The sequence below is a fragment of the Enhydra lutris genome, unplaced genomic scaffold, assembly GCF_002288905.1.
Source record: "Enhydra lutris kenyoni isolate GAN:26980312 unplaced genomic scaffold, ASM228890v2 scaffoldscaffold62, whole genome shotgun sequence".
In the NCBI taxonomy this organism is placed as follows: Eukaryota; Metazoa; Chordata; class Mammalia; order Carnivora; family Mustelidae; genus Enhydra; species Enhydra lutris.
The window spans coordinates 9305612-9324238 of record NW_019154146.1 but is presented as its reverse complement, the minus strand read 5'-3'; the positions used below and the strand labels follow the sequence as shown (position 1 = coordinate 9324238).

General features: G+C 51.8%; 2 protein-coding genes across 3 annotated transcripts in view; one reads left to right on the top strand and one right to left on the bottom strand.

Moving 5' to 3' along the window:
- LOC111158691 (transmembrane protein 181) overlaps positions 1-10095 on the top strand; it is a 50207-nt gene extending 40112 nt beyond the window's left edge. The window contains exons 12-17 of the mRNA XM_022520897.1: positions 1327-1429; positions 2050-2101; positions 4377-4459; positions 5501-5587; positions 6390-6456; positions 6856-10095. Coding sequence (XP_022376605.1) covers positions 1327-1429; positions 2050-2101; positions 4377-4459; positions 5501-5587; positions 6390-6456; positions 6856-6934 — 471 coding nt within the window. The 3' untranslated portion in view covers positions 6935-10095. The remainder of the gene's footprint in view (positions 1-1326; positions 1430-2049; positions 2102-4376; positions 4460-5500; positions 5588-6389; positions 6457-6855) is intronic.
- A 701-nt stretch (positions 10096-10796) lies between these two features.
- On the bottom strand, positions 10797-18157 carry LOC111158745 (dynein light chain Tctex-type 1). Of its 2 annotated transcripts, XM_022520981.1 has the most exons (5): positions 18100-18157; positions 15048-15089; positions 11968-12091; positions 11474-11551; positions 10797-11184 (listed from the first exon to the last, which is right to left on the bottom strand). In XM_022520981.1, exons 1-5 carry the CDS (start codon positions 18124-18126, stop codon positions 11114-11116), a joined length of 342 nt encoding a protein of 113 aa, XP_022376689.1. In that variant the 5' UTR covers positions 18127-18157; the 3' UTR covers positions 10797-11113. The 2 variants fall into 2 exon arrangements, with proteins under 2 accessions (XP_022376689.1, XP_022376690.1); XM_022520982.1 differs by lacking the exon at positions 15048-15089 and having other exon boundaries at positions 18100-18126.
- Between the last annotated feature and the right edge of the window lie 470 nt (positions 18158-18627).

Below are 18627 nucleotides of genomic sequence, written 5' to 3'. Positions count from 1 at the left end.
ATCCCGTTATTTAGAAGTCTGAGGAATTCTGAAGGTTGCTTAGTGTATGCCTTATGAGCAGTGTGCCATGGTCTTGGTCCTTAAAGCATATAGGACCTTGTGAGGGAGAAAATGCTTAGCAGAAAGTACAGAGCTGCGTGTAGTGTCCTGCCAGCTGTGTCCTTATGGACAGTGGGCCCAAGTTACTGGGGGGGCAGAGGGGTCTTTATTTGTGTTTTGTTCTTTCTTAGCCTTATAATGCTTTAATAAGTTTTTTGGGGCTAGGGGTATGCCTGGAGCTGGAGAGGAGGGGAGGCATGCTGGGCCTGGGAAGGGAGGTGCCGTTGCAGAGTTGGGTGGGGCCACAGGCAGAGGAAGCCAGGCAGGAGACGTGGGTCAGGGCAGGCTCAGTGGGGGCACTGGACATCCCTGGCAGGCTTGTGGCCATGTGTGTGAGGGGCTGGGCCTCAGAGCATCCTTTTCTCCTTGAGGGCATGGCCCTAAAGGAAGGGACGGGGAGAGCGGCTTTGACATATTCTCAGGGAAGATTCTGCAGACCTCAGTGACAGATCATATGGGGGGCTGTCGGTTGAATGTCACTCCCTGGGTTTAGATAAAACAATACAGATTCGTGCTCATCTGTTAGAGCTTTTGTCTGGTCCAGTCCCCTCATTTTTCATGTGAGGAAACTGGAGGGCAGTCAAGGGTCTTGTCTGAGGTCACACGGGCCAGTGCCTGGGCCAGTGCTCCAGCTCCCTGGACAGCCTGCCGGTCAAACCTGTGCTCCTGGCTGCCCCCCCACCAAGTCCTCTGTTTTCCCTCTGCGGAAAGGGTACTACTGCAGTCCCTCCTAAGGGGTTGTGCGGGTGGAACTGACCAGGAACAAGAAGCCCTTGGCCGGCACTCGGAGGGACTTGAGCAAGGCAGCCGTCACCGTGGTTATGGTCACCTCTCCCCTTCTCAGTCAGTGGCCTGTGCCTGTTACCAGAGACCTCCAGAAAACTGAAAAAAGCTGAAGACCCGCCCCTGGTGTACTGAGCACCTGCCACATCCCAGGCCCTGTGCCAGGAGCTTTCTGTGCGTCGTGGAAGGAGCTTGGATTCTGGCTCACGTGACCAGCAAGGGCTGGGGCTGTCCCTGGGGGAGCCACCTGTGCTCACAGACAGGATGAGAGGCCGAGTCTAGATAAGCAAGTCGCAGTGGTGGGAACATGTCTGTGTTACAGAGTGACCTTCAGGATTCTGAGCTCCTGTTAAAAATGTTCAGCTCCCCCGCTTGGGGGTGTTGGGAGGAGCAGCAGTGCTGAGCCCCTGTTCTTATTCAGTTGCCCATCTCGTGTGGTTCTAGGGAATGAAGATTTTCTTCATGGTCGTGGTGGCTGTGTATGTTTTATACCTTCTGTTCTTGATAGTGCGGGCCTGTTCTGAGCTACGTCACATGCCTTATGTAGGTGAGTGCCCCATGACGAATGGCCTGAGGTGAGGAGGCCCAGGAGTCAACCTCACACCGTGGGAGGAGTGGCTGGAGTCCACCCAGCAAGAGGCCTGACCTGGATGGGGACCTGTCCCACTCCCTCATGCTGGGGGCAGTGCCTTTGGTCCCTGGGGAGCCACAACAGGGCCAAATGGGTAACTCTGGGACTTTCAGACAGTGCCTCAGGCCAGCACTAGAGGGAGGCCTGTGGGGTGGAGGCCCCTGGGGCCCTGGGTGCCAGTATGGCTATTGGAGCTGCCTGGATCCTTCTAGAATTGTACCCTGTGGAAGATGTGGCTGGGGCTGTTTGCCTCGTCCCGGGTCAGGGCCACTCACCTGATATCCTACGTTTCTCTTCCTCAATCTGTCGCAACGGAATAACAATGGCCACAGTCTCTCTGGGGACCCTCCTTGACTCTGGGGAGGTGGGACAGCATTTCTTCTGGGCTTCAGGTGCACACAGGCTTAAAGTCCAGAGGGAGGTGGGGTTTTGTTCTGGAGACTTTGTTTATTTTTTGTCTTTATTTTTAAGCTCCCTGAGATGAGAGTGGAATTTACTTCCCAAGTGATTTAATGGGGTATTTGTTTCTTTTTCAGATCTCAGGTTAAAATTTTTGACTGCATTGACTTTTGTAGTGCTCGTCATTAGGTAAGAAGACTTTATTTCTTGAAAGAAGTGAAACAGCGCATTTGTATTTTCCTGTCATGAATATCTTTTCTTCCCTTTTACAGAGTTCATTTTAGGGCATTTCTAGCCAAATCTGTTCATTAGGTCAGGAGGCCCCTTGTACAGGGCAGACCCCTGAATGTCTGCGGGAGAGCTCATGTCGTGCTGTAAGCGCCGCGGAGACTGCAGGGACTGCGGGGACTGAGCACCCCCCCGGGCCGTGCTGCTGGCGCTCCTCCTCGCTCTGCGGGTGCCGTGTAGCTGGGGCAGCCATGGCTCAGCGCCGGGTCAAGAACTAGAACAGCACGCGTGTGTGCTTGGCACCTGGCGTCCTTTTGGTGCTCCAGGGGGAGGACTGTGCATTCGAATTCAGTACCGTGAGGGTCCTTGAACTGCAGCGCAGTGGCCCCAGGGCAGGGGACGCTTCAGCGGGAGGCTGTGGAGGCTGAGGCCCTGGTGACGACGTTTCTGTGAACACATACCTGATCATTGTTGGGTTGTTGGTTGTTTGTCTCCTTTTGCTAAAATCCAAGTCCAGAGAGAAGAAAATCTAGTCACTTGCTTTTCTCGGCGGTTTGAGGCAAGTAAATGGCTGCCAGCCCTCTTCCTGGGCAGGAGCCGCAGGGAGGCTCCAGGGTCCCCGGCTGCCTGAGCTGTGGCCTCCCGTGGGCACACATGTCCCTCCCCCTGCGGGTCGTGCTCATCGCTCACTGCCCGAATTCAGCGTGGACTTGCTTCATTCAGCATCTGCACTCGCCTGGAAACAGCAGTGCGCGTGCGCCTAGGCAGCCCTGCCTCAGCGCCTGGCGCACAGGTGGGCTCTGCTTCCCACAGGCGCTCCCTCGTGTGCCCTCAACGCCCCTTCACACATACACAGCGCCCCTCACACACACACCCCTACACACCCTCTCACGCCCCCTCACACGCTCACAACCCTCTTCACAACACTCACACCCCCTCATACTCTCACACCGCCTCACACACACACCCCACACACACTCCCTCTCACGCCCCTCACACTCCCTCACACACACTCACACCCTTCTTCGGAACACTCTCACACCGCCTCACATGCTCTCACACCCCTTCACACTTAGAGTCTCTCACACACTCTTCACGTCCCCTCACATGTCCGCACCCTCACACGGTCCGTCCGATTCCACAGGCTGGGAGTGGGAGCCTATAGCGGCCCCCGTAGAGTCCGAGAGGTCGTTCTGCCATTGCGGTCGTTCTTATGCGACTTCCAGGGGCCTCATTCCTTTGTCCTCGAGCGTCCGGGGTGTCTGCTCGGGTCCTCGGGCCACAGGCTCCTCCCCGTCACGGGGAGCACGTTCCGATGGAGGAGGACGGTGACACAAGCAGATGAACAGCCCAAGTCCTGCAGTGGAAACAGCGGTGTGACAGGGCAGGAGTGGCGGGGACGCCTCTCTGAGGAGGGGACGCTTGGCCTGGGGCCCGACGGGGGAGCCCCGGAGACACATGGGGACGATAGGGGCTCGCTGAGTCCGGAGGAGCGGCATTGTCCCGGGAGGAGAGACAGAGAAGGGAGGCCGGTCCGCGGGCTGCGGGCTCAGGCCCTGCCGGCCCAGGAGTCGCAGCTTCTTTTCGGGGAGGGGAACCCTCGGCAGGGAGCCAGGCCGGGAGGGGAAGAGCTCCGACTTGGTTTGTGTTCGCCGCCGGGCTGGCTCCTCGCGGACGGCGGAGCACGGGGACGGGGATGAGCGCAGGCGACGGCTGGGAGGCGGCGGGAGTCGTTCAGGGCCGAGCCGCGTCGGCTGCGGAGCTCCGCGCCCTCAGACCCTTCTGTCATCACGGGCCCCGCAGGCAGGTGTCTGCGCAGACGCGCCGCGCGTCCTCGCGTGAGGGTGGCTGCGCCCGCGGAGGGACGCGTGGCGGGGGGAGGCGGGCTTGCCTCAGGGCCTCGTCCGTTGTGGTCGGAGCTGGTCTTGGAAATGAGGTCTAAGGCTGAAGCGAGGAGAACGAGCCCATGGGTGCTTTGAGGCCCCTAGTGCGGGGACATGGTCTGTGGCACAGTCCGCTGCCTCCGCCCCAGCAGCGGCCGCGACGCCGGGTCTGAGGCCCAGCAGCCGGCGCAGCGGGGGTGCGGGGCGGGGGTGCGGGGCGTGGGCGTGCTCGGTCCGGTCCGCGCGCAAATGGTAGTGAAGGGACCGAGCGCGCGGGGAGGGTGGGACGAGTTCTGGGAGCTCCTGCCACGTGCTCGTCTGTGTTTACTTATTGTCCCTTCCCCTTGTTCCAGCATCGTCATCCTGTACTTAAGGTTCGGAGCGCAAGTACTGCAAGACAATTTCGTAGCCGAACTGTCCACGCACTACCAGAACTGTATCCTTCCCACGGGAGCCTTCAGGCTTCGCGCGCTCCGCACGGGGTGGCCCCCGGGCCACGGCTGCCGCTGCGAGGGAGAGGCCGGCCGCGCGCTGCGGGGCCCACCCCCGCGGGCAGCGCTCGGGCTCGGCAGGGCCACTCGGTCCCGAGGGAGTCACGCTCCCCAGCTGCCCTCCCTGCCACCCTGCTCTCCTGTCCCTGGGGATTTTTCAGGAACCCAAGCTCTGTGTGGAACCTCGCAGCAGTCCGAGGTGCCTCTTCTCCCCATAGAGCACTGAGGGGAAGGCGGAGCCCGATGTGAGAGTCCTCCCTCCCCATCACCCAGATGTGTCCAGCTGCTATATCCACGGGTTGTGGCGATGAGGGCAGTTTAAACCTGTGTCCCCAGAAAGGACTCATAAGATAGCAGGACGCCCTTCGGGTTCCTACGTGTGCCTGAGGCTCGCGGGGCTTCTCGTCTCCTCAGGAAACTCCTCCTCAGGCGCGGACAGAGTTCGCCACATCCCCTTTCAACGACGGTGTCCATCAGGGGCGCTTTGGAGTTACTCCCTTACATCTTAGCTTCTTTCTTGGGGGCCTCTTCCATACTTAGAATCAATGCAAGATTTTTCAAATGTTAGTGGCTGGACCTGTTATCAGCTCAGAGGGGTCTGTTATGCTGAGAAGATGAAGAATGACTGATTCGAGAGACTGGTCCCGGTCATCACTTCAGTCTTGATTTACCCACTTGTGCACTTGGCCCTCCTGCCCTTTGTGTGTGACTTGATCACGTCAGGTCCTGCCACCTCCAGGGGTTTCCACCGATAGAAAAGAGCACGGTGTACCTGTTACTTACAGATGACCTTGAAAGGTCACGGTGACCTTCGGCTGTGGGCTTGCCCAGTGGCATCCTGCTGTCTGGGTCCTCGCTGGTGGTGAGCGGTGGAAAGGACTGCTGGTGGTGGAGGGGGCAGCCAGATGGAAAGCAAAGACTCCAGCTGGAATGTCCAAATACGGGGTGTTCCTGCGCTGCTCATTTCCCTTGACCAGTATCACCAGCTGAATTCTTATCTTTCTATGGCCTGTTGAACTTTTACCTCTACACTCTGGCCTTTGTGTATTCTCCGTCGAAGAACGCCCTGTACGGTAAGCCACCCTGCGGCCGCAGTGCTGGGCCCCATAACCCTGGCCGAGGGACAAGGTAGGCGGCCGGGGTGGAGGCCCAGTCGTGGTGAGAACCCGGCACGGGCTGCGTCGTTAGGGCACAGGACGGGAACAGAGGTTCCATTAGAGGGGCCCGGCGCACAGGCATGTCCCTCAGCCGTGCGACGCCAAGTCTGTCGAGTGCTAGCACCGTGGCCATTCAGGGAAAGCCAGAATGTGAGAGGAGCCGGACTGTGAGGCAGGCTGAAGAGGACGGGGACGTCCTGGAGCTTGGGCAGCAAAAGCGATGTAGTGTTTCTGACCCACCACCTGGCTTCCATGTTGTGTGGGTTCCCAAAGTGCCTTCGTGAAAACGTGTTCTGCGAGCCTGGCCGCGGCTCAGCGATGAGGGCGCGGTTAGTCCCCGCTGAGATGAGGAGACTGGACGGTGGGGCTCATGTCCTTCCCAGGGGTGGGAGGAAGCAAGGTGGGCGCCGCTGGTCTCCGGTGTTTTCCGCCCCCGTGACCCCCACGGACTCAGGAGAAGTAGCCGGCCCGCGGCTGCCATTCAAGGGCGCCTCCGGGCACTTCCACGGCTCGGTCTGCCCAGCAGCCTGCTAGGTCTGATGCTGCCCCCGACTTGCACGTGAGAAACGGGCTCGGGAGGCAAGACTTGTTCAGGTCCCACAGGTAATGATCAGTGGAAGCTGGGATTGGAATCCCGCTCTTTTGGGCTCCTGTCCTTTCTCTGTAGCAGCCCGCCTGCCCGGGCTAATCGCATAAAAATGCTTCTGTTGGCTTCCAGAGTCCCAGCTGAAAGACAACCCTGCCTTCTCCATGCTGAATGACTCGGACGATGACGTGATCTACGGGTGAGTCACCGCCTCCCTGAGCATTCGGCCTGCTCTTGTGCATTTACTGAACAGGCCGCCAGTCATTCTAAAATGATTTTCAAGGCTTTATGATGTTTCTTTCACCTGGGAGTCTCCTGCGATCCCATGAGGTTCTGTTTTTACATTGTTCTGACTAGACTGAGTGGTATTCCCTTTTTCTGAACACTTCACCTGGGCGGTGACCACAGGAGGACCTGTTCTTCCTGGCGGTGGGCCCCGGTGCTTGCTGGGGGGCGAGGAGCGGGCCGTGGGCGATAGAAATGGGGAGCGCAAGGCTGTGAAACACCTTCTTGCCAGAATGGCACATCAGTGTGGGAGAGAAGACCAGAGGAGGAGCTATCAAAAGCCGAATGGCATCAAGGGTCTCTTTTGTGACAGGAGTGACTATGAAGAAATGCCCCTGCAGAACGGCCAGGCCATCCGGGCGCAGTACAAGGAGGGCTCCGAGAGCGACTGAGCCCCGGGCCGCTGGAGGCCCGCCGCTTTCCCGAGGCGCTGCTCCCTGGCCTTCCCCGCTCCTGCTGGTGTTTGGGCTTGTCTCGTAAGCAGAGATTTCCTGGTCCTCATCTGTTTATGTATTTTTGAAAGGAAAACCAAAACCAAGGAGAAATTTAAACATTGGGCCAAATTTACTTAGATTGGCTGCATTTGGGAAGAGAGGCGCAGTAAGTGTAAACAGCCAAATCCTTTTTCAAAGATTTCAGATGAGAAAGAGTTCATTTTTAGTGGTGAGGAGGTAATTATTCCTGTTTTTAGTAGAGTTATTTATTTTTTTTTTCAATAATCTGCTAATTCCGAGTCCATGGAAAGAAAGCCCTCATGAATGCGGTCATCAGCATGGTGGCGTTCTCCTCTCTCTTCCCTGCCCCGTACCAGTTTCAGCCCTTTAAGCTCAAAGGGAAGCCTATTTCTGTGCCTGTCTCACGAGGGCAGTCCTTCCCCATCGAGCGCCCCATCAAGCCTCCCAGGTGACAAGTAACTCCTGTCTCTGGTGTGAAATGCCTGAGTAATGGCTTATTAGGGAAGTGGTGGGCGAGCAGGTTCTAGTCTTGCACCACCACTGGGCAGAGCTCGGGTCATGGGGCTCAGAGGACGCCTGGCTGAGATTCCTAAGGAAAGGGTAAGATAATCTACAAGTGCCAGCTGCAGGGAAGAGGTCTTGCTGCCATAGTTTTCCAAGAGACTGTGTACACGCGTGTGCATGTGAGCGGGTACGTGCGTGAATGTGAACGGTTGTCACTGTGGCTGGGATGGGGAAGAGCGTATCCGCTACAGTTCCTGTAAGCTGTCATTTCTACGACTCCTTTAGAGAGAACACTCCATGGGATTTTTGTGTGTGTGAAAGCTAAACAAAGGGTTGATATATTTTAGTCTCTTTACTGTGAAAAAGTTTTTCAGTTTCACATTTGAAGCCTAGATGAAAGGAAGTAAAACATTTTTGATGACTCATGGCAGCACATCCCTGGGTAGAAGGTCACTTGCTGGGAAGCGTGCCCCGCCCTCCAGCGGCCAGGGAAGAAGAGGGCCGGCTCTCAAAGAGGAAGGTTGTCTCCAGCTGCTCAGTCTGTGGCATCATAGAAGGCCCTGGAGAGCTGCCAGTTCCTTTACGTCAAAGACTGAGTATAAGTCCGGTATAGAGATCTCCTTTCCCTTTCCTCTGAAGTAACGTCTCTCTTGAACCGTTGACGTACGGTCACAGCTGAGCCCCTGACGGACGGCGTCGGGACAGACGCAGCGGGTAGGAGAGGGTTGTGCCACTCCGCAACAGGACCTGCGTTGTCTCCATCTATGCAGTAACTCTCAGTCGCTCAAAATTGGATTCCACTTTAGGTAAGGCTGGGCCTTTCTGGAGGTTCATGAGAGACTTCTCATTACGACTTCACATCTTTCGGTTTAGTTTAAACTTTAGTGATAACGTACCTTTAATATGGATTCCATTTGTTTTTAAAACCTTGTAAATATAAAAGTTTGAATTAAAACAACTGTTATTATTGCAAGGGTAATTCAAGTTTACATGGTTTTTACATTTTCAATGGTGTGATGACTTTTTTGATTCTGTGTACTCCAAGGTACTGGAAAAGTTTTTCTTTTACCAAATTTTTTCAACTTATACTAAGTATAATTTAATGTAAATTGATGAAAACTTGTGCTAATTAATGTATTCTAATATGTGATATAGTTTACAAGTTATAATTATTATTAAATGTCCATAATTTGGAATGCTGTTATTTATCGGTAAATGTAAACTATTTGAGGCATTTAGCCATACACATTAGAACTTTTTAACACCTGTCTGCGTCCTGTAGTATAATTATATTATAAACTGATGACTGATACCTTCATATTTGATTCTTCACGGCATCAAGTCACTGAAATGAAAATATGGGAGTATTTATTTACTTTTTGTAACTAAGTTGGAAACAAAAAAATGGTAAAAGGAAGTACATAAGGGGAAAATGATTCTCGTTAAATCGTGCATTTTCAGTCTCCGGTGTGTCATATGTATCAACATATTACATACTCCATGTAAAAATTTGCTTAAAGTATACAGCATTTAGCATGTAGTCTATATGCCGTAGGTATTAGGTTGAAACACTAAAGTCTGCCAGAAACTTTAGACAGTAGCAAGAAAATTGTTTTGTTTTTTCTTGGAGAGTATCAGTTTTGCAAACTTCAGTTGTAAATTCAAAGGGCTGACTTTAGTTCTTCCATGGTAATGGCTTGAATAACATCATCTTTGGGATAATTTTTTACACTGGTCCAGTCTAGGGGAACCTGGAAGATGACCGTACGTATTCAGCTTCCCTAGGGAGAGCATCATTATCCATGTGGGTAATAGGTCAGCTTGATTTATTATTAAATCATTACAGCAGTGAAGTGATGCAGTTTTCTCTCTCTTAAGCCCCATTTGAAAGGCTAGAGAAGGGGATATATAAAATATATTCAAGGTTTGTAAGATTGTTCCTGTACATAATTAGATTGCAATAAAAGTTTAGATACATTACGTAGACCCAGCCCACTAAATAAATGGGCAGGTTACAAGACAACTGTCACCAGGCTCAAGAATTCCATGAACTACTTAATGAAGGCGCAGTTGTGTTAAGTCGGTCACGGTATGTATGGTCAGTGACTTATTTCCTGGAATCCTCCTCCCAGGGAAAACCATGGAAGCTCAGAGACGGAATAGTGAAAAGGGACATCTAGTGAGTACGAGTTAAGTCACTAAAGAATATTTATGTATTTTGAAGATTTTAGAAACCAATTGCCCTAGAGGTTAGACTTTTGGGGAAAAAAAGCTACACACCTTTTCCCCAGGCCCAAGGGAAGTCGCTTTAGTCTGTGACATCTTGTTACCCTGTTCATGTTGACTTGACATGTTTTAGATATACTGGTAACTATGATACCACACAGTGAAACAGAATTTTCTGCTACTGAAAACTGCCTTTTTACAAAAAGATTGTACATATTTGTAAAATAATAACAACTTGAAGTTCAAAGGGAAAGCTAGAACTGTGTAACAGATCCTGGAACTGTGTCCATGAGCACAGGAACCCCTGATGACAGAACGATCATTGTATTCAATCAAAAGTGAATAAATGTTTATTTATGGCAAACTTACACTTGGGAATGGCTTCATTGTGAAACTTCCTTTCTGGTAAATATTAATGAATTTTACATACTCAGTCCTTTCTTATGGCATTTATTTGCTCCTGCGTGTGTTCATTTGGCCATTCAGGCATGAGTGCTTTAGGGCCAAAGGTAGAACTTTCTTGATTTCAGCAAGTGGACACAAAGCCTATCTTTATTCCTCTGTGAACGTGGCCCGTGGATGAGGGCTGAAGGTGAGGTCACAGACTGAGGCTTGGGGCCTACCTCCCCCCTTAGAGAACACCTTTCAGTCCATCAGATAGCCTCCCAACGGGGTTTCTGTGTAACGCTGATTTATAAATAAGGGCCTAGTATGGACACAAAATGAATGACGGTGAGAGCATGTGGGAGGCCCTGCAGCACTAGCTCGTTTCTGGAGGACTGCAGCTGACGCGGGGAGGAGGCTGGAGCAGAAGCCGGCGCGCCACGGCCCGAGCAGGGCGTGCGGCCAGGAGCCCCGGCCGCAGCGGGGACCAGCTGGCCGCCTCCCGGAAGCTGCAGGACCCTGCACCCCCGGGCCACGCAGCACGCCCTGCAATCGACAGGACCAACACAGATCGTAACTTTTCCTTCTTGTTTTTGCAGTTTTATAGATTCTAAAATCACTAGTGAAGTCGGAAGAATTCATTTGTGGTATCATTTAGACTCTGAAGAAAAACACAAACTTCAAAGTGGAATAATTTATTATTCTAACCAAAGTACAAAGTATGGAAAATTAGTGTATCTGAGAGAGAGAAAGTTTCACACTAGCAGATTTCAGTTTTTAGCACCTTTGGAAAAGAAATATTCAGAGTTAAGAGAGTGGCAGCAGAGGCCTGAGCACCCAGGATGACAGTCCTCGGACTTCGCTGTGCCGTTCACAGAACAGGGCAGTCACCTGGCTGTCCTTGACGCGGTGAGCGCCACGAGAGAGAGGAGGAGGAAGGTGCTGGCCGGAGCCCGCGGCCGTGGGGAGGCGGCGCAGGCACGGGCGGAGGGCCGGCGAGCCTCAGATGGACAGCCCGAAGGCGCTGACGATGCAGTACATGGTCTTGTTCTCCCACCGCACGGTGCAGCTGCCTGCGGGGAGAAGGCACGGAGCTCAGCCCGGGGAGCCGGGGGCGCGCCGCCCCGACCTCTCACGCTTCTGCACGGCCCGCCAACAGGGAAGGCCGCTCAGCCTGGGCTCTCTGCAAGGCGTGAGCAGGGGGCTCTGGCAGGCATGCATCCCGAGACCGGAAACCTCCAAGTACGTGCTTCAGAAAACCCTGCCTGGAAAACTCGAGGTCTCAGCGGGGTGGAGGAGGCGCCACACGGCCTCAGGGAAAGGCCCAGGACAAGCGTTCACGGAGCAAAGGGGAGACCATACCGTCCGTAGAGCTGTCCCAGAAGCAGGAACTCGCCGTGTGCAGCCCCGCTCCGTTCTTCTGCATAATCACACAGGTCACTTCAATGACAACAAACGTCTGTTAGAGAAATCTACTTGGCAACACACCTTTCTCTCCGCGTACTCTCAGCATTCGGACGTGGATCCCGTGGTAGGTGTCCATGGGAACAGTCACCGGCGCAGACTGGCCCTGTGACAGAGGCACGCCACAGCCTGCCCTGCCCTACCCCCCGCGCCTGTTCTCCAAGCGTCTGGCGTTACGTGCTGGGAAGTCCCGGACGTGCGCCCTGCAACTGTTCCAGCTGCCCGCCAGGCCCGCCGGGGGTCACGCGCACGGCATGGGGACCTTGCCCCTACTGCTGCGCATGTGCTCTGAGGTCACACGCTGCTGCACCTCTTCTGACACCAGTCCCGCCCCTCAGCAGTGCTTCAAGAACCCTCCCCCCCAGTATGTAGGAGAGGCAGAGGTGCCTTACCGATGTACTTAAATGGCTTTCCCAGCTTGGTGAGTTGGCTTAAAGTTTGTTCTACTACGTTTGTGGTCCACTGATTCACTTTGCTGTGCTGGTAGGCATTGCCACCGATCGCGCTCTCTATAGCCTGGAACACAGAGCAGAGGTCACTGTTCGCAGAGGACGCCCAGTGCCCTGCGGCAGGTACCAGAGTTCCTCACCCGAAGACTGTGGAAGCATAATCTGCATAAAACGTGAGCGTAAGCCATGAGCACCCCTTCACAAATACACCTTTAACAGCGTCCTCCTTCATTAAGTGTTCTGTTTGTTTTTTTAAGATCTTATTTATTTGACAGAGAGACAGTGAGAGAGGGAACAGAAATGGGAAATGGGAGAGGGAGAAGCAGACTTCCCCTGAGCAGGGAGCCCAATGTGGGGCTCGATCCTAGGACCCTGGGATCATGACCTGAGCTGAAGGCAGAGGCTTAACAACTGAGCTATCCAGGCGCCCCTCATTAAATAAATTTTATATCATTTTCTAAAATCCACACTTATATAGGATCTGTCAATTTTTTAAAATATGTTGACTGAATTTACTGTCGACTGTTGTAGTTGGTACCTGGAGATAATCTTTTTTTCCTACTGAGGCTAGAAAATATTCTCCTTTGCCCATTCCCTTCTTAAAAGTATAGCAGATAGAAAAATCCTTACTGGTTGTACAACTGACAACATACAAACCTACCCAAATAATCATGTCTTCAAAAATACTTCCTTTATCCCACATTTTCTGGGAATATGTTAACACTTAAGTGTACTTTTCAGATAATAAAAAAATGAGCCCTATATATTACAAAAATTATTTTAAGCATATGATGAATTTTTCTGTTTGAAATTGTCTCTTTCCATCCTGCATCCTGGAGAGGGTTCAGAGTTTACTCAGGAATACGTACGGCTGCTTGCCCCTACTCTTGCCCAAGTTTGTAGTTAGGCTATTACCATTTTATGATTTTCTGGGCCTCTTTATGCTGATGCCAGTGTGCCTGCCTCTAACTAAGCAGCTTTCATCTCTACCCCTTTTCTAGCTAGAAACCAGAAACCTGAATTCTGATGACAGTTATGACCTAAAATCATTTGAGGAAGGAAGGCCCAGTACTGTCCTCAGACACGCAGAGAGAAACAGTCCCGGGGTCTGAGTTGTGTACGCTCGAGATGCATTAGGGTCTACTGTCTGGGACAAAAGCTCAGTGATCTTGCTTTTGAGGAACAAAGAGCTACCTATAATCACACTGATTTCTACCCATTTATCCTGGGACTCTGAGCAGTCATTAAACACACCTCATTTAGCTTCTGGCCTTCCCCTGCACCCCCCACCCATTATCAGAGCTTCTTCTCATCCTCTGACATGTTCTGCCCCCTCCCCAACTCGGGATAAATGAGGTTGTGGGGACATAGGTGCTCCTAGTTTAAAAGGACCTGGTTATTACTAGATCTGGATATTGGTCAAAGAAGTTGGGGGGTGGTGAAGAAGAGGGGGGCATTGCTCAAGCTGAACCTCTAACTTTGGCAGCTCTCTCCACATACACTTTGGAATTCACTGTTTTTCAGAGAGGGAGGAAAACTCCCCTCCAATTTTGGACTCACCCAAATTTATTACTGCGCAATCCTTAAAAGAGCTCAAGGGAAGAATTAACCTATTGCCAGGGGCGAAAAAGTTGTTGACACCAGTGACCACGTCAGAGTACCACAGCAATGTTACTTGATGCTTTCGTGGAGACTGGAAGAGTTATGTTCAACTGCACTTGTTGCCTGGCAACTGAGTCAAAGACGATGCTGAAAACAAGTGAGATCACAGGGGACCTCGCAGCAAGCCATCCCCACTTCTCACAGTTCGACTGCAGCTCCAGCACCTTCTTGCTACCCACCCCCTGCCCCTTGTTCCGTAAGAAACACCGTGTGCGAAAACAAAAGCAAACCGTTACAGATCCTGAACAACAACTAGAAAATCACCTGTGCTGGCGAATAACGCATATGGTAGAACAAAATCATTTTGCTTTTTGGTGTTGGTCACAAAAACATGTTGTGGTTCTTCATCACTCTGGCATTAGATAATAATCTGCATTAGAGTCAATTCCAAATTACACACATACTCTCAGCTGGCACTTTAAACTTCGATCATCTAATGGCTTTCCTCTGGCTGATGGCTTCAGTCTGTGCTCAATTTACACAGGAAGAGAAGGACTAATAAGGAAAATCCTTCTGGCCTCATTCCCATCCCAGGAATCTGCACTACTCCGGGCCCATGTGCTTCATTTCAGTCCCTCAAACACACCATACACAGTCCTGCCACAGGGCCTGTGCACGGGCACACTTTCTGGAATGTCTGCCCCTCTTTTTGCGGAGTTAACACGACTCCTGTTCATTCTCCAGATTCTAGCTGTGAACGCACCAGGTGAGTCCGATCCCTCACAGCACCATGTACGGTGGCACACAGTACACACAGGGAATCCACGGTTACATTTTCTGGTGTGATGATTTGGTAAGTGCCTGCCAGCGCCCGCCCTGTACTGTAAACCTCTTGATAGTCAGTCCCTAATGCCCCCTTGATACATATTTTTCCAATGAATGAAGAACAGATACCCCATTTTGTCTTCCACTGCCATCATGTAAGGGAGGTACCATGGTGAAAAATGATGAAATAGGTAGTTCAGGAATATAAGACAAACGGGTAAGCCCCACCTGGATCATCAGGTCGTAAGTAACTGGAAGTTAATCAGTTTTTTATATTCACTCTTTATTCGACACCAGAAACATTTACTTGTATACCATGACCACAAGTCTTTTATGTTAAAAGGTTACAGGATCAAGTCTTAGTAATATTCGATAATAATGCTAATATATTACTTTTCCTGTCTGGTTTAAAATATATAATTTACATAATATGGGAGTAATTCTTATCTACATATTCACTGAAGTAAAAACTGTTATTTGAAATGCCAAAACACACAGGCTCAGTTGAAACAATTCCAAGATAGCATTTAGAACACATTATTTTCACTCATAAAGCCATTAATCAACATTTTAAAAACAAGCATTCTTCCTCTTACCTCTTTTACAATGTTGCTCACTTCATCGACGACAAAAGCAGTCTGTAAGCAAGAAAATTAGTTAAGTTTGATGGCTTTAAAAGATCGGTTTCCACTGCACTGATTAATGCAACGTTAGGTAATGAATACAATTTAGAAATGAGGACTTAGAACCAAACTAAATTTCTCATTTTACCAAGAGACTCAGAAATGCCGAGTGGCTCTTTGAGGACCACAGAGCAGGTGAGAGGCTGTCAGGAGTCCAGAGTATGTATATAACTTAAAGGGCTTTGGTTTGTTTTAATCATGCCATGGACCAAAAGGCTGACCTGACTTTAGATTCAATCTCTCTCTCCATTTCAACTGGCTGAATAGCATCATTAACAAACCAGAAGTTTAACGAGTTCCTTGACTTTTGTTTAAATTAGCTGACACCTTTCCTGATGTAAACTGATTAGGAGGTTTGAAACTTAAAAACGTTTTGTTTTGTTTTTATCCACCGTTAGTGATAAAAGTATACGATACTACTACTTCCCCAGGATTATGTGTCCTTTTTAATGTTGTCCTACTTCAGGACAGCACCAGCTGCTGGTACAGCTGTTCTCCACCAGTGCCTCAGGGTGCACAGGGAGGCGGGCTGCCACCGGTAATCTAATGGCAGGAGCTTAAAGATGGTTTCCTTTTTACATAGGGTACATGTGAAAGGGCACAAGGTTCTGAGTGCTGCGAACAGTACTTAGCTCGGGACATGCCTTCTAGAGGGCAGCCCCAGGCCCTCAGTCATTGTGAATCCTGGTGGAATAAAGTCAGAGTGCCCTGCTTCTGGCAGTGAGCTTTCCTGCCTGCTGGATGCCAACTACCAGGGCTCTGTCCACGCCATGCCTTTTCTCTCCATAGGATCGAGTGCAGACTGCCTGAAGCCCTCTCACTTGCTGTACTCACGAGCTGGCATGCTTGCAGACAAAGCCAACTTGCCAAATGAATGAAAATTTGCAGGATCTTACAGATCAAATGATTTCTTGAGATTTAAAGGATCCTTCCAGGGACTTCCATGATACTAAACCATACGGAAATGTCCCTGTGTAACTAGCCACGCGGCTAACTAGGAAAAAGGTTGAAGGGCATTTCAGTGGACTTTTAGTGGAAAGTGGAGTTGTACAGAATCCCCTGGGCAGTTTCAGCTTCTTTAAGAAATAAGAACAATGAGTTGAGAGTAGTCTTACAAAGGTCCAGGTATGTACGTGAAGTCAGAGGCTAAGCAGAAAAGGCTAGTTCAGAAGAGAGTGGCATGGATTAGCAAATACCTAAGGCACCCCTACTAGAAAAAAGTCAAGGTCTCATCTTCCTAAGGGCCTAGGCCTTTATCTCCTGTAAACAGACACTCTGTTCAGCCCTTCAATTCACAGATCTGCAAGTGAGATCTGGAATGATGAAGTCCCTTAGCCACCCCATTTGGTGGGAGCCAGAATTAGAATGCCAGTATTAAGAGATTTCTCTTACAGTGTCATTTCTTTTTTTTTTTTTTTAAGTTTTATGGCTATCCCTATAATACAAGCTATTTTCCTAAATTAGTTAGTTTATGGAGAAAAAGCTTTTCCTTTGCTAGATGCTCCTGAACCATGTCTTCTCATAATTACTCATAATGGTTGTTCGCAGCAGTCAAACACTGATACCACGCGGCCATTCGTGTGGTACTTAGGAAATCAGATCAAAACGGAAACTCTAGCATCAGTCCTTAAGTCTTAGATGTTTTCTTTCCCCTCCAAACATTCCTGCTTACACTGTTTCAAAAATGGTAAAGTATCAAACCTTACCAACTTCACCTATAGCTTTTATTTTTGACAGTCTGCATAATATGTAGGACTCAACTTATTTCAATTTCAACGAGAATTATTGTTTAGCAAGAACAAAACGGGCAACTATTTTTCTATAATAGCTCCCATCAGCTATACTCCCTGGTGCGTGTTAAACGGAAGGGAAGCACACCGTTAGAATAAATGTCTGCTGCTCGGCAAGTAATTGTGTGGTTTACCTTGCTTCTTCATTGAGGCAATGAGAGATTGTCTTTCCCCCACAAATAGGAGCTCTCACACTGACATCTCAAACTCAAATTGAAAATGAAACTTAAGTGATGGCAGCCGTGGTGGGTATAAGCTCAGAACTGAAGAACAAGGTTCGGCCGGCAGACAAAGGCAGGCTCTCCTACAGTGCGCTTCTGCATTTCTCACACAGCCTGAGACCTGAAAGATGCGACTGCATTTGCGTGTCACGCGTGCATGTCATTCTGGAGTCTTGCGTTAAAACATCAGCAGACACACATGCGGCCTTCAGTCTTCCCCACCCGCAGACGCGGAGCACCTAGTCCAGGGTGGGGGTCTGCACCGCCGAATAAAGGGAGGGAGTGATAGCAGCCTCCCGGCGGGCCCGGCTGCGTGGAGCAGGGTCGGGAGGGGCAGCAGGAGGGGGGTAGTGGAGTGGATCGGGGGCGTGGCGGGGCGGCACGGAGCCAGGTTTCGCCGGCAGCGGGAGTGCAGCGGGTCAGGGATGTGGCGGGTCCGCGCGGAGCCCAGACTCGGGGCGCTGCGGAGCAGCTGGTGTGGAGCGGGGCGGGGGCGTGCCGGGCCGGCGCTGGGCCAGGTTCGGGTAGCGGCTGGCCGAGGGGGTGCGGCAGGTCGGGGGCGTGGCAGGCCCGCGCGGAACCAGGCTCGCGACCTGGCGGGGCCAGGGGCGCGGCCGGCACCGGCTGGCTCGGGACATGGGGCGGGCAGGGGGCGCCAGGGACGGGAGAGGTCCCGCCCCAGGTAGAAATCCCAAGGCTGCGGCACCCCTTCCGGAAGAAAGAGTGGGCGCACGCCGCCACGCGGGGAGCCCCTGCCCGGGCCCGGCGCCGACGCCCGGAGCAGGCCCGGCCGGGGGTCACCGCGCAGCGCTGGTACCATCAGTCTGCCCCGGAGACTGCCGCCGCCCACGTCCAGACGCGGCCTGGAAGCCCACACACGCCCTTGGCTGTTGCCGCCCACTTGCGCCGGGCGTTCTCGGCTTTCACCCTTCCATTTCCCGACCCGGCGGTTACCTCCTCCGCAGCCTGGTAGTCTTCCATCTTCCCTCCTGCGCGTCGCCTCCGCCTTCCTGAGTAGCGCGCACTGCGCAGGCGCACTCAGGCTCCGCCCTTCGACCTCCCGCCCCGCCCCGCGCCCCCCCAACCCGCCCCGCGCCCCCCCAACCCCGCTCCGGACCCACCCCGCTCTAGGGCCCCTCCCACGGCCGAGTAGCGGGGCCGGGAACTCGGGATCCGCCCCTCCTCGGGTCCTCCCCCACCCCACCCCACCCCCGGTGGTTTCCGTGGGAACCCGCTCAGTATCCCGGCGGCTCACAGGACGCAGCAACTAAAACAAAACAAATATGCAACAGCCATTCTCCTGTCGGGCCCTAACCTCCAGCTTGTACTGTGTGGATTAATTTGAACATTCGAATGGGTTCGGACATCTATTAACAAATTGTAAAGGGATTTCTGAACATGATGAGCCGCGTGAGAAATTGCTTTCAGTCTTCCTGGAGATCCAGGATTAGGAAACTTTAGCTCTGAACGAAACCTTCCTTT